General features: G+C 43.3%; 2 protein-coding genes across 3 annotated transcripts in view; one reads left to right on the top strand and one right to left on the bottom strand.

The window, feature by feature from the left end:
• Positions 1–14,034, top strand: part of LOC147009276 (uncharacterized) — a 113,837-nt gene that overhangs the window by 58,370 nt on the left and 41,433 nt on the right. For both annotated transcript variants that reach the window (XM_085861998.1, XM_085861996.1), the window contains one exon: positions 13,499–13,611. In XM_085861998.1, the coding sequence (XP_085718124.1) occupies positions 13,499–13,539 (41 nt within the window). In that variant the 3' untranslated portion in view covers positions 13,540–13,611. The remainder of the gene's footprint in view (positions 1–13,498; positions 13,612–14,034) is intronic.
• Positions 669–14,034, bottom strand: part of LOC147009277 (uncharacterized) — a 47,650-nt gene continuing 34,284 nt past the window's right edge. The window contains exons 3-5 of the mRNA XM_085862054.1: positions 10,174–10,236; positions 8,749–8,892; positions 669–3,157 (exon numbers count right to left, since the gene is read on the bottom strand). Coding sequence (XP_085718180.1) covers positions 2,013–3,157; positions 8,749–8,892; positions 10,174–10,236 — 1,352 coding nt within the window. The 3' untranslated portion in view covers positions 669–2,012. The remainder of the gene's footprint in view (positions 3,158–8,748; positions 8,893–10,173; positions 10,237–14,034) is intronic.

Genomic DNA, 14,034 nt, shown 5'->3' with positions numbered 1-14,034 from the left:
ACCACTCCCACCTGTCATGGCACTTCAGCAAAAGACTTCTGTGACTCATTGGGACTGATCCAATCGATCAACTTCCCGACCCGGATCTCAACCGATGGTACTCCATCTCTTCTGGATCTGATTTTGACAAATTTCCGTGAAAATATCTGCTGTTTTTCCTCCACTCCAATCGGTTCATCTGACCACATGCTTGTCAAAGTAGACATCTCTCTGGTTGTTATTAGAGAACCACCTCGCTGACCACCGAGAGATAGAGACCACCGAACCGTCTGTGATTGCATAGTGATAGACCCCTAGACTCAGCTTCATCGAGGGAGATTCCAATAATCTTGAAGGCCTTGGTTTCCATGGTGTCAAGCTAAGCAAGATGTGAGGCAGAGGAGCCAGCCCAGAGGGGAGAGCAGCACCCCATCAATGAAGGCTTTGGGGGTGGAGGAGTTCAGATGTGCCAAGGAAGGACTTTGTATAACAGAGGATGTCCAGCCGGTGGCTGGTTTTGGAGGCCAACTTTGAAATGTGGTTTGCCCAACAAAGATGATGGCTGATGGTGAGACCCAGGAGTTTGAATGACTGAATGTCCTGAAGAGGATCACTGACAGGTCAGTCTGTCTTTTTCCGCTTCATTTCTGAACTTGCACCTTTTGCCCTCTCGTTGCTTTGTCCCCCCCCCCCCACAGGTATCCGCAGGACACACATGGCCCATCAGCAACCCCCTCCCATTGAAACTGCCTAAATCAAGAATCACTGCTTCCCTCCACTCATTTATTCCTCTTTCCTTTTTTTCCCCACCTGTGGAACCACTCTTTCATATCCTCTTCAATCTCATTCTTCCCTCCACGTCTTCAACACAGCTGTTCGCCATCATCTAAAGTCACCCTCATCCCAAATCATGATATTTTTTTATTATTGTTCACCCTTGTTCACCATCTTGTTCACCCTTTGCGTTCTCCGTTACCGCTTGTTCCAGACATCCCTTGTTTGTCTATCTGCATCGAATTTCTCCCTCCGCCCTGCTGTTAGTGTTTTCTCCTCAGGTCAGGTATGGGAGCATCCGCATTAGCAGCGCATCACCGCGTCCACTTTCCACCAATACTCCAGGGGCCTCCATCTCCTTTCCTTTCTCTCTCCTGGTGTTCCCCTTGTTTTGTTATGTTCTGATTTTGTTTTGCCATAGTTATTGCATGAGCCTAGAGCATGGAAATATACAAGTTCTAAATCATCCATATACAGCAGATGTGTCACCTTTCCTGATCCGTTGGACATTATTCTGTTTGATGTTTGGGTGTATACATGTCCTTGCTCATAAACAAGGTTGTTCAGTGTGTCTGGAGCCAGACAAAACAGGAATGGGGAAAGGCTGTAACCCTGGAAAATCCCATGTTGTATCTTCACTCCGGTTATTTTAATCTTTCCTTCCTCGTACTGTCATATCAATGTGATATTTATTTCCAGAGCTCCATTGCTTTGTCAATCTGTTTGATTATTTGGGTCTCGATTTTATACACTTGCATGCATTATACCATCCATGAATGTGGGGCACTGTCGAAAGCTTTTTTTTAATAGTCTTTGCAGGCTGTGCACAATTTGGTGCTTCGGAACTTGCAGTTTTCGAGTGTGACCTTGTTCAGTAATAGATGGTTCATTGTTCCGTATCATCCTTCCTCACATCCCTTCTGCTCTGCCTCTATTCTTATTGTATTAGCTGATCATAGGTCATTTCTGTAATGATTCCTGTTGAAAGTTTAAATGTTGGAAGACATGTTATTGGCCTATATTTGTGAGTTAGTCGAGTTTCTTCAGATTTTGGGATGAGGAATGTGTTACCTTCTGCGAGCCCATTCGTCCACTGCCTTTTCCCCATGGATAAGTTCGTTAAATGCTCGAGCATAGTGATTGGGGAAAGAGTGTAGTTACTTTCGCCAGGAGTTTGGAATCCCATGTGAGCCAGGGATTTTGAAATTTGTTATTGTTGCGAGTTGCTTTCTAATTTTTCTTTTTTCCTCGTCTAGCTATCACTGGGGACATTTCCTTTTGATGTTTCCCTTTCTTCTCCAAATTTGGGATCCTGTGTGTATTCTTTTATGTTGAGAAAAATATGACGAAGAAGCAAATGCCTTGCTGCACACAGAACACTCATAGGGTTTCTCTCCTGTGTGTATTCTTTGATGCTTTTTCAGTTCCGAGTAAAAAACATAAGCCTTGTTGCACACAGAGCACTCGTGGAGTTTCTCTCCTGTGTGTATGCGTTGATGATTCCTCAAAAATTTTGATCGAATAAAGGCTTTAGGACACAAAGAACACTTGTAAGGCTTCTCGCATGCGTGTTTTTTTTCATGAACGTGTAAATCTGATGAGCGATCAAAGTCCTTCCTGCAAATGGAACACTTGAATGGCTTTTTACCCGTGTGGATTCGTTGATGTCTCGTCAAGCGTGGCGAATTCGAAAACGCCTTGTTACACACGGAGCAAGTAAACAGCTTCTCACTGGTGTGTACACCTTGATGTATTTTCAAATCTGAGAAAAAACCAAAAGTCTTGCTGCACACAGAACACTTGTGTGGATTCTCTCCTGCGTGCACTCTTTGATGCTTTTTTAAATGTGTCGATTGAGTGAAGGCTTTAGGACACAAAGAACACTTGAACGGCTTCTCACCTGTGTGCACTCTTTGATGACCATGTAAATGTGATAAACGAGAAAAGGTCTTCATGCAGACAGAACACTTGTGAGTCTTGTGGAACTTCTCACCGGTATGAATCTGATGTAGTTTTAAAATCGTGAACGTGGCAAATGACATGTCGCACACGGAACACTTGTACGTCTTCTCTCCTGAATGTAATCTTTGATGATGGTTTTTTAAATATGATGCCCGCAAAAAAGCCTTATGACACACAGAACACTCGTGTGGCTTCTCTTCTTGATGTAGTTTTTTGTGCCTTTTTAAATACGATAACGTTGTGAATGATTTGTCACAAACAGAACACCTGTGTGGTCTCTCACTTCCTTGGATATTCTTGAGGGTCTCTGTACAACGTTTACAAGACACGCTGCTAAATGTGTCGGTTTCTTGAGTAACAGTCTGTGTCAGATGACGAATGAAAACTTCTGTGTTGAACAACTGGGAGCAGTTGGAACAATAATTCACTTTCATTTGTTTCTCTGTAAAGACACGTCACAAAAAGCAACAATAATTCTCGCAAACTTTGAAAAAAAAAATACAGGAACAATGGTAATTAATTCATAAATTCGATCAAACATGGAATATAATTCTGTCCTCCACTAGAGGGGGAGGGTTCAGTTAGGATTCAAAAATGAGTCAAACAGTTACTGAACACGCAAACTATCTTCGCAAAGGTTGTTCCATTGTTCTGGGCAATGTATAGCAATCAAATGTTTGCTCCGACCAAGAGACAATGCCTGAAACATCAGCTTCTCATTGTTTCCCATGGCGGTTAAAATACTTTGATCAACATTCTGTTAACCATCATAGCTTTTTCTTCTCCAATACCAGAAAAGAGACAAAGGACAAAGGGGTACCAGCCCACTCTGGAGAACATTACTCCACAATGCTCTGAAAAGGGTTAAATGGCAGTACGAAGAAGAACCCAGGGATGACTCGGCATGTTCGAGAATGCCCAATGCACAGGCTCCTGCCTTTCGATGCTCACGTGGAAATTTGACCTCTCATGGAGATGCCATCAGGAATTGTAAGACTTGTGGAATTCTCAACAATGAAAAAGTAAATATGAGAGTTGGCCGATTTATCCTTTTAGAGAGGTGTTGCGAGGACTCGTGTAGATAGACCACCTGGAATAAAGATCATGTCATGGTTCTCAGAATGATTTCATTAACATGATTCAAAACCTCTCTTGGAGACCAGCTGTTTCTGCACGGCTGTTTTGCACGCACTGCCTTGTGTCAAGAAAGTGCCATGATCGGTGGAGGTTCGGCTGAAACTTGGTCTGTGCCACCATGCAAGGTCCTGTTGTCCCATGAGGATTTTTGCTGCTCAACATTTGTTAATTTCCAGTGCTGCATTTAGTCAGTTATTTGATCGTCTTCACCCTCCACAAAATCAGTCATGTGATTCTTCTCCTTCAGGTGCAGCTGCTCGTTGCATCATTGGTTGAGGGCACGCTACGCCGCTGATGCAGTACCCATATTACCAGTACACTGGTACTCATTTCACCGACCTTGGAAGGATGACAGGCTGAGTCAACCCCTCCTGGTGTTAATTCAATGGCTGATGGGCTCAAACTCAGGACCCAAAGATCCCGAGCCAGCCACCCTGACTGCTAAGCCAACACCAGGCTTATATAAAGCGAGTAATAACACTAGATTATTCTCATTTTGATTGTATTCTGGTCAGTGGGTGATATCAGCATTTTGACGTTCATAACAGTTCTCATGATGTCACCTGGTGTTGTCTTAATGGTTAGGGTGGTGGGCTTGGGATCCTTGGGGTCCTGAGTTCAAATCCCGATCAGATGTTGAATTAATTACCAGGTGGGGTTAACTTGGCCTGTCATCCTTCCGAGGTCGGCAAAATGAGTGCGAGTATGCTGGTATACTGTGTCGAAGTGGCGACAGGATTGTGCCCAATAGCCAAGGAGACTATTTAGGCAGCACTAACGCTCTGCACAGAGTATGGTCCCAATGGATGGATGATGTCACGTTCGCCATTTTTTTGCGATGAGAATTGTTCTTTTCTCTGTTATGGATTGTGATTGTGGCCTGGCAAACATTCAGCGCTTTGTTTGTTTTGTGTTTACAATCACTGTTTAAAGTTACTTTCATTGCACACTAAATTAAGCAGTTACACGACCCTGTCTCTGTGCCTGCATGTTACACTTCTTTGTTTAATGGTTAACATGCTCTGGTGAAAATAGAGCAATTGCTCGCTCTGAGTTATGCCTTAACAGAAACCAGTACCAGTGCAGTGATTGAGTCTGATTGAAGGGGTCCTCTGCACGAGGATCGATTTAACAGTCAAGTGCTGTTGTGAAGAAGGAAATATCTCCATGTCGGACACTTCACACGCTGCGCTGGCCCAACCCGATGATGACACCTTGTATGCGATGTCAGCCAGACCAGATGATGGCTCCGCTTACCCTGTATCAGCCAGAGCAGACAGCAGCACCTCGCTCTCACAGCTAAACGAACACACCCCGAGCGCAATGGATCTGGCGGGCCATCCGCAGAGGGAAAGATGTCCCACAGTGAAGGTCATCCACACCAACACACAGACAAAGGAAAGAAAGCTTGATCACTAATGGAGGAAAACCAAGCAAACCCTCGATAATCTTCAAGATGCCACTAACAATGATAACCTCATCCAATTGGACCACACCAATTCCCATTCTGCGCTCCAAGCATACTCAGACACCTGGTCCAAATTAAATGACCTGCATTCTCAAGTGCACACTGATGAAGATCAGGAAGATGCCTTTCACACTAAGAAGACCTATCTTAGCAACAGTGATGACACCAAAGGTATAAGCTCAGACGCTGGATGAGATGTACCACATGGCTCAAGAAACCAGATGAATTGCCTCCAGATGAGCAGGGCTTTCTACACAGATCCACAAGTCATCTGATTAATCTTTCAATGCTGAGCTAAAAGTGGACCAAGTAAGAGCCGAGGCAGAGCTGAAAGCTGCACAAGCAGCGGCAGTTTCGAAGCTGACTTGCGGATACTCTGAGCCCATCAAACAGCAACCTTGAAGAAAGCACACCGATGCATTCCTGCAGCCCAAACAAGAAGAAAGGGGGCGTGTACTCTGGACCTCACCCCAGTCAGCTAGCGATCATAGAGCATAGTTTTGCCAAATGACCGACACTGCTGTTCGACCTTCACTGACCAGCCAACTCTGAATTTCAGCCACACTCCTTCAGATAGCCACGAAGCAACACACAGCAATTCTGACTAATATGAATAGGGCTTCTCAAATAGTCACCCTCTTCTTCTCCCATGACGTCACCAGACAAGCCGAAGGCTGAACCAGAGATTTCTCCCGTTGATATAACAAAAGAGATCACTTGCACGCTTGCTCGGCAGCGCCAACCAACACACGGGCTAGACGTCTATGATGACAACCCGATGATACTCAAACCTTGGTGTTCTTCCTTCCAGACCATGGCTTGGAATCCCGTGATGAAGAGACTCACCTTCCTTGCAAAATACACTAAAGGTGAAGTGACACAGCTCATCGTCAGATTTTGACACCACTACGTTTCTGATCCCGAGGTCACCCCCCATGAAGCTTGGAAGGAGCTTGAATGGAAGGTTGAGAATATGACAAGGATTAGCAATTGAGTAATTGAGAAACTCACGGGTTTCCCAAAGTTCAACGTGGATGAAAATTGCAGGCTTCTGGAACTTGTGTATCTGTTTACAGACACAGTTGTACAAATGGATGACTTACCTCATGTCAACATCCTCAACTAGGCACAACTTCTACACCTGTTTCTTGAAAAGCTACCCACTCACATCCACAATGATTGGAGGAAGCATGCCTCAAAATACATGATGACAAATGGCAGCTCCCCACCATTTAACATACTCACCAAATTCTTGAGAGAAAAGGCCATATTCCATAATGACCCCGTCGTATACCCATGTAGCAAACATAATTCATGGATGACAGAAAAGGGGAGAACATACAGAAGTCTCAGTTCCTCCATGTCTTGGTGACGTCTCTACCAATGAACTTGGCACCACCACTACCAGTCACAAGAAATTGTCCATATCATGAAAAGCTGGGTCATCATCTGCCTGCATGCGACAGAGACAGAGAGAGAGAGAGAACGAACTTCCTCAAAACCAAAGGTCTCTGCTTCAGGTGTGGTGACAACCACAGATTTAAGGACTGCAACACTGAAGTGCAGTGTAAGACATGCAAAAGCAAAGAGCCAATGAAGCCCATTATCGAGTCCAGAATTAATGTTCACCTGTTCAACAACATCTCAACACCTGCTGTAGTGATATTTGGTCTGAGAACCGTCACGGGCGAATGCAGAATCACTCATGGCGACGACGTGAGAGAGTTCATCCATCGGGACTTACCTCTCTGCCAGATTAACTCATGGCAATCAGCCTTATCAAACGCACCAGGGATGCTTTAACCACAAATAAGCTACACTTCCACAAGATTGCCTCTACAAGGAAAGAATTAATGAACGCTCTTCCAGATGAGGTGAGAGCAAAAGAACTGAAGAGCCTGGACCTCAACCATGAAGATCTACTCACACAGAGATCCTTGGGGGTATACTGGTCCCTGGAACAGGACACCTTCATCTTCCAAGTGAACCTTCAGGACAAAACTTTCTCACAGTGGAGAGTTCTGTTGGTTGCAAGCTCAATGTATGACCCAATAGGCCTTGCAGCCCCCTCGTCATTGATGGCAAAGTTATACTCCGTGAACTGATGGCTGACATGAGAAAGGAACCGTATGTCCCGAGCGACATATGGGTTCCAGAAACATGCCTCCCCAAAAGGATGTGCTGGCGCAACTCACTCCACCCTCTTGAGAACATCCACATTCAACGATATTACCATCCACTAAACTTCGGCCCAGTCAAATGAAGGGAGGTCCATGTCTTCTCCGATTCCAGTAACCTCACTATGGGAGCTGTTCCTGACCTTCAACTAATCAACGAGAATGAACAGCCACATGTGTCCCTTCTGCAAGCCAAAGCAAGAGTTACATCTTAACATGCCATCTCAGTACCTCGTCTAGAATTGTGCGCTACAGTGTTGGCTCAAACAGTGGAGCACAAGATGAAAGATCGAATGACCTTAGATAGCACTACCTATTATACAGACAGCAAGGTAGTCCTCGGCTACATTTCAAATTAGTCAAAACGCTTCAACGTGTACTTAGCAAATCAAGTTCACAAGATACGCAATGTATCTACTACCAGTCAGTGGCGTCACGTCGCCACAGATGAAAACCCTGCTGACTTTGTTTCATGCTGAATACCAGCCAGCCAGCTCAGAAGAATCTTCTCATTCACAGTGCCAGAGTTTTTTTTTTCGATATCCAGACCCCTCTCAGATGCAGATTGTGGAGATATCTTCTACTCAAAAATTTCCACTTGATGAAGATCCAGACATGCGCGAACAAACCCTTATCTTCTCCACCAAGGCCACTGACAACCCAGACTGCTCGCCCTCCAGAGAAAATGGACAAGCTCGATTTCAACCTCTCAGATGGGAATGGCAAGAATAGTTTTTATAGAGAAATAGTGAGGTTAAAAACAGTAATCACGCATAGAATGGAATCCAGAATGCTGTCATAGTGCAAGACGGTCATCAAAAGGGGAGAAATGGTGACATTAGATATCAATCTGCTCAGGAACTTGAACGGTGGGATGCACAACTCAATCTGAACTTTCTTTCTTTCATCTTTCAACAACGACAGCAACTTTCTTTCAAACTTGAAGAGTCCCAGTAATCTCACTTGGTTTGTCATGTCCGTAATGTGAAATACGGACTTACAAAACTTTAGCTTCATGTGCACAATCAATCATGAGTCAACATTAGAAATACAAAATACAGAATGTTTTCTGGGTATTTTAAATGAAACAGTTATCCCTGTCTGGTTCACATAAACAAGCCATTTTATTAGTGAAAACAATTTAAATGGACCTGTCATTCTGCAGGGTTTGGAACAAAATTATTTCATCGTGAAATAACGATCGAAATAAATAAACACAATGTGATGTGATCTGCAGAGAGCTCGGCTTACCTACGAGCAGCTGAGCAGCTTTGCTTGGCTCCATGGGTGGAGAATCACACTGTTCCTGCTTTACATGATCATTGCTCAAAGCATCCAGGGAAGTGTGAAGAAGGTTGTTTTGGAAAGTTTCTGGACTCACTACTTGAGCTTCACCTGTAAACCATGCGACAACAGTTCATCACAATTAAGGAAGGGATCAACAAACAAATTTAAACCAAACCAATTGTTCTACATTGTGGGTAAAATTAATGCCTTGTATAATAACCCCTCACACCCACTATCACCACACACACACACACACGAATGATCCGAGTCTGCTCCTGGATTCTTGGACCTGTCACGAGACCTCACAATATCGATTCAGGCTCTGATGATCACAAATACTTTTCACACCTTTTTTGCTTTGTTCATGGAAACTCGGCAGTTATTCGAGTCTCATCATTAACATTTTCGGTGAACTTGCAATCAATTCCTTCACTAAGTATCTTGATTACCTCGTCATTTAGCGACATCCAATTAGATCCTGAAAAGTATGAGGAGGTGAAATTACACCTTTTTTGTTTTATACAACTAGAGCGTCCATCATGAATGACAGTACGGTTGATCCAATTAGTTTTACGAATTTATTTTTCATCCGCCAGTAACTGCTACCGTCACAGCCATCCAGTACACACACATTTACCCTGAACATCTCAAACAAACATTGTAACCATGAAATGTGCAGATGATTATAATCCATTATTAATGAGCTGGGTCTTTTGAATGACTCTGTGACTAAGAAAAGTCCAATAGCAGCATCTCCCCAGATAATAACCTCAGCATGTGCAATGTACAGGTAGTGGACAAGAAAATGGAAACACCAATGTAAAGTCACTTAATAGAGTGGTGGGCCACCACGTGCGGCTGGGACGGCCTGTATGTGCCGTGGCATAGAGTCCACCAGTGTCTGGAATTATGGAGGAGGGATGCGGCACCCATCTTTCACGAGAAAGTCAATCAACTCACACGTTTGATGGAGGTGGAAAATGCTGTCTCAGGAGTCTTTCCAGAATATCTGGCCAGAAATGCTCGATGAGGTTCAGATCTGGTGACTGAGAAGGACATGACATATGGATAACATCAGTCATGCTCATCAAACCAATGGGCGACCACATGTGCTTTGTAGATGGGGGCATTGGGGGGGGAGGGGAGGGGTCTCTTCTTGCGGCCATGTTAGCCATAATTATAGATAAGCAGGCCTGTGCAGCATTTTTATCCATGACCCTAAGCATGCTGTGATATTTTACTTAATTAATGCATGGGCCACACCGACATGGAAGCCGTTGCTTGATGTCCCTCTTTTACCCAGGTGCTTCCATTTTGTTGTCCACTACCTGTACATGCACATATAACTGTCTGTAACTGGAACAAGCAAAATGTTGTTGTGGTCCAGACCTTTCTCTTGAAATGTTGAATCATCCTCAAAATCAGATTCCACCTTCACTTTCACAATCAAATCTGAAAAGAAAAACAATCCTCAAAACTAGAAGGGTACTCAGTAGAGTGCACCTCCGCCACATAATGCCTGCTCCACGAGCACATATCATCCCCAATACATGTTTGAAATATCATGCCAAACAGGACAATATCGTTTTTGGTCCGATCTCTCATTGGTGAAGAATCACATTAAAAATTAAATAATTCTTGTATCCAGATCCGGATTCAGATCTTCACAAAAATGTAACCAATTCTTCCTTGCCACATACCCAACATGTCCACCAAGTTTCACCGAATCCGTCCACAACTTTTTGAGATATTGTGCTGTATGTCGTTTTTGGCCCGATCTCTCAATGGTGAAGAATCTCTTAAAAAATTATAGTAGCCGTATCTGGATTCGGATCTTCACCAAAATCTAAACAGTTCGTCCTTGTCGCGCACTGAACCTGTCCACAAAATTTCTTCCAGATCCGAAAACAACTTTTTGAGATATCCTGCACACAAACAAACAAACAAACAAACAAATGAAATTGCTCGTTGAGCAAGGAATTGCCAGAATAACTTTGTCATATCTCCATGATCTCTGAAAAAACAAAAACCTGGAAATCAATTTGGTTCTTATAAGTCGATAGTGCTACTGTTTCATGAGTTATCACACTTAGTTTGGTCATGATCATTACTTGGAAGTCAATCAGACTTGAAATGGCGTTTTTATCGCAATTTGAGAGTTTTGACTCGACCCCCCTGACATTCGACCCCGACCGCTAAGAAGGGTGTTGGTGTGACACCCCAATGAGACATATGGTTGGATGCAGAATTGGAAGATGCACATTTTGGGTTTGGTTTGAAGTCGATACGACCATTTTAGCGGACGTTATTGCGAAAATACGGATTTCGGTTTTTCGGTGACCTTGACCTTTGACCTAGATTCACCAAAAACGACAAGTGTCTAAGTTTGACCATGGCCGACGTCTGTACCCAGTTTGGTCATGATCGCTGAAACGGTGTGGCTGCTACAGGGTAAACAAACACACAAACAAACAGACAGACACACAGAATGACACACACAACCGACCAACATAATTGCTGAAATCCGAAGGATTATGGCAATTAACAAGAAGACATTGTGCAGAGCACGCAACTTGCAAAATCCATAAAACAATTTTGACCTCAAAAATAATTGGTGGTTGAATTTATTGACCTGAAATATAACTTCTCTTCAAATTTCAAGTCAATCGGATGAAAATTGAGGATTTTAGAAATACCATCTTAGTTTTTATTTATTTATTTTTTTGTATACCTTGTCAAGGCTCCAATGAGAGCTAACACACAGCAGGGGGGGGGGCATGAGACAAGAGGGGTGGGAGTGGGAAGGACAAAACAGTGGGGAACAGAGACATTGGGAGATCTGTGGAAGGGAGAGGGATGGGGTGGGGAACACGGGTACACAAGATGGACATTACAGGGACTTTCGGGAAGGAAAGCAGGGAATTTGAAGGAGGTGGGTTTGGAGTGGATTAACGGGGGTAGAAAAGATCGAGGTTTTGGATGGGGGAAGATAAGAGGTGGTGGTGAACAGCTGTTTTGAAGGCCTGGAGGGAAGAATGGGATTGAACAGAGTGAGGGAGTTTATTCCAAAGGCGGGAAAAAAGAGGAATGAAAGAGTGATTGTGAGCAGCGATTCGTGATTTTGGTAGTTTTACCAGACGGAGGTTGCTGGCGGACATTGAGCGCCCTGTGGAAATATTGGGGGGGGGGGCATATCGCAGATAGAATGGGTGGGGGGGGGGCGAGACTGGAGAGGAGACGGCAGAAGACAGAAAGACCACCGACCTGCCTGTGGTGAGAGAGTGAGAGGCCCAAAGACTCAGCCTCATCCCGGGAAATACCAATGATCCTAACTGCCTTGGTTTCCACAGCGTGAAGCCGAGAAAGGTGAGAGGCAGGAGCACTAGCCCAGAGGGAAGAGCAGTACTCCATTAGGCTGTGGATAAAAGCTTTGTATGTGGTCAGGAGCTCTTGTGAGCCAAAGAAGGATTTTTCACGATGGAGGATTCCCAGTCGGCGACTGGCTTTGGAGGCCAGCTTGGAAATGTGGCTTTCCCAGGAAATATCATGGCAGATAGTGAGATCCAGAAGCTTGAATGAAAGGACTTCTTCCAGAGGATTGTTGAGAAAGTAGATTGGGGGTTTTTCTCAACGGTCCTTTCGGAGAGACATAGTGAGAGTGTAAGATTTGTTAGGATTGAAAGACGTTTTCCATGTGTTGGACCAGTTTGTGATTTTATCCAGATCTACAGAGAGTGAAGAAGCTGCAGCTTGCGGTGTGAGGGATGACAGATGGTACGACAGAGGGTGGAGTCATCAGCAAAGAGATAAAGAGGATTTTCCAGAGAGTTGGAGAGATCATTGATGAAAACCAGAAAAAGAACAGGGCCCAGAACGCTGCCTTGAGGAACTCCAGCCTGGACAGGAAGAGGGGTTGAGAGAACTCCCTGAAAGGCCACACGCTGGCTGCGACAGGAGAGGAAGTCTGCTAGCCATGAGTGGAGATGCCCTTGGATACCATAGGAAGAGTTTGGGCCTGTCGCAGCTAAGTGAGAGCCACCCTGTTCCAATGCTTGTATTTAAATAACAGTAAATATACACAAATATGAGTAAACTAGCCTTCTTGAAACCCTCACAGTCAGTTAGAGCATTGAAAAATCTACAAAAAAATGCATACTTTAATGACCGCCAGATGTCAGGATCCTAAGATTCATGAACGTTAAATGCTATCAGCTGAAAAAGCAGTCATATTTCCAGTTTTATTTTTAGATTTTCAGATGTTGTTTAATTTATCTGATATTCATCATTGGAACTTGGTTTTGAAAAGTCTATTTCAACAGAAAGAGTGAACTTTCCTTTCCAAACATAAGTTCCAGTTTGGAAATCGATCAAAAATTGGCTGAGTGGCATGTGATAGAGTGAAATTTATCCTTGTTTCACTTTGAATGCCTATTCAGGGATGAAAAAATAAAAGTGCCTGTGCGATTCTGTGAAGTGTGCTGAAAGTGGCTGAGATGAGGCTAATTTTACCAACAATAATCATATTATCTAATTTTACAAACATTATAGACATATTTTGATTAAATACCGCTCACTGACAACGCGTTTCAAAAATTTAAAATTTGTCCGCCATTACGCGACAATCAATATTATACACAATACAATTTTACCTGAATCATTGAATTTGAAATCTCTTACCCCAAATGATACATATCTGTCATGACCTTCTTTGCAGGAAAAATACAGGTTTTCCTCATTCTCCCTCAACTCTCCTAAAGGGAAATTTTTTTTCTTGTCTGCCATTATGCGACGATTATGGAATTCTGGAATTATTGCTGAAATATTGAGGTGAGTGAATGTTTTAAGTATTTGGACATTAAAATAGATGAATCATACTGACTTCACAAGTCTATGAGCAATAATGCTCAAATATTTATCTGACCACCATTTGGAGGGAAGAAAATTTAATTTTTTATTCATGTCCATCGAGAAATATGAAAATTTGATACTATCGTGTCATGACATCCTGGCCTAACAAGTGGAACGGATTGTCATAGTAAGTGTCCATGATATTTAAATGTTTATCAGTCTGGTTCAACTCAATTAGTGTCATAAACATGAGAAAATATTTTAAAAAAATTAGTAGCCTGACTTTTATTTTATGAAAAAAAATGCTGAAAAAAAACATGTAATTTTACATGTTTGAAACGTCCTTACCCTTAACTCATATCACACCTCTGATGACACCACACCTCTGGAAACGCTCTGATA

The sequence above is a fragment of the Eptatretus burgeri genome, chromosome 17 (genome assembly GCF_056783735.1).
Source record: "Eptatretus burgeri isolate ZD-2024b chromosome 17, Ebu_testis_v1, whole genome shotgun sequence".
Classification (NCBI taxonomy): domain Eukaryota; kingdom Metazoa; phylum Chordata; class Myxini; order Myxiniformes; family Myxinidae; genus Eptatretus; species Eptatretus burgeri.
The sequence above is the reverse complement of the archived record's forward strand: the minus strand, read 5'-3'. Positions and strand labels throughout refer to the sequence as shown.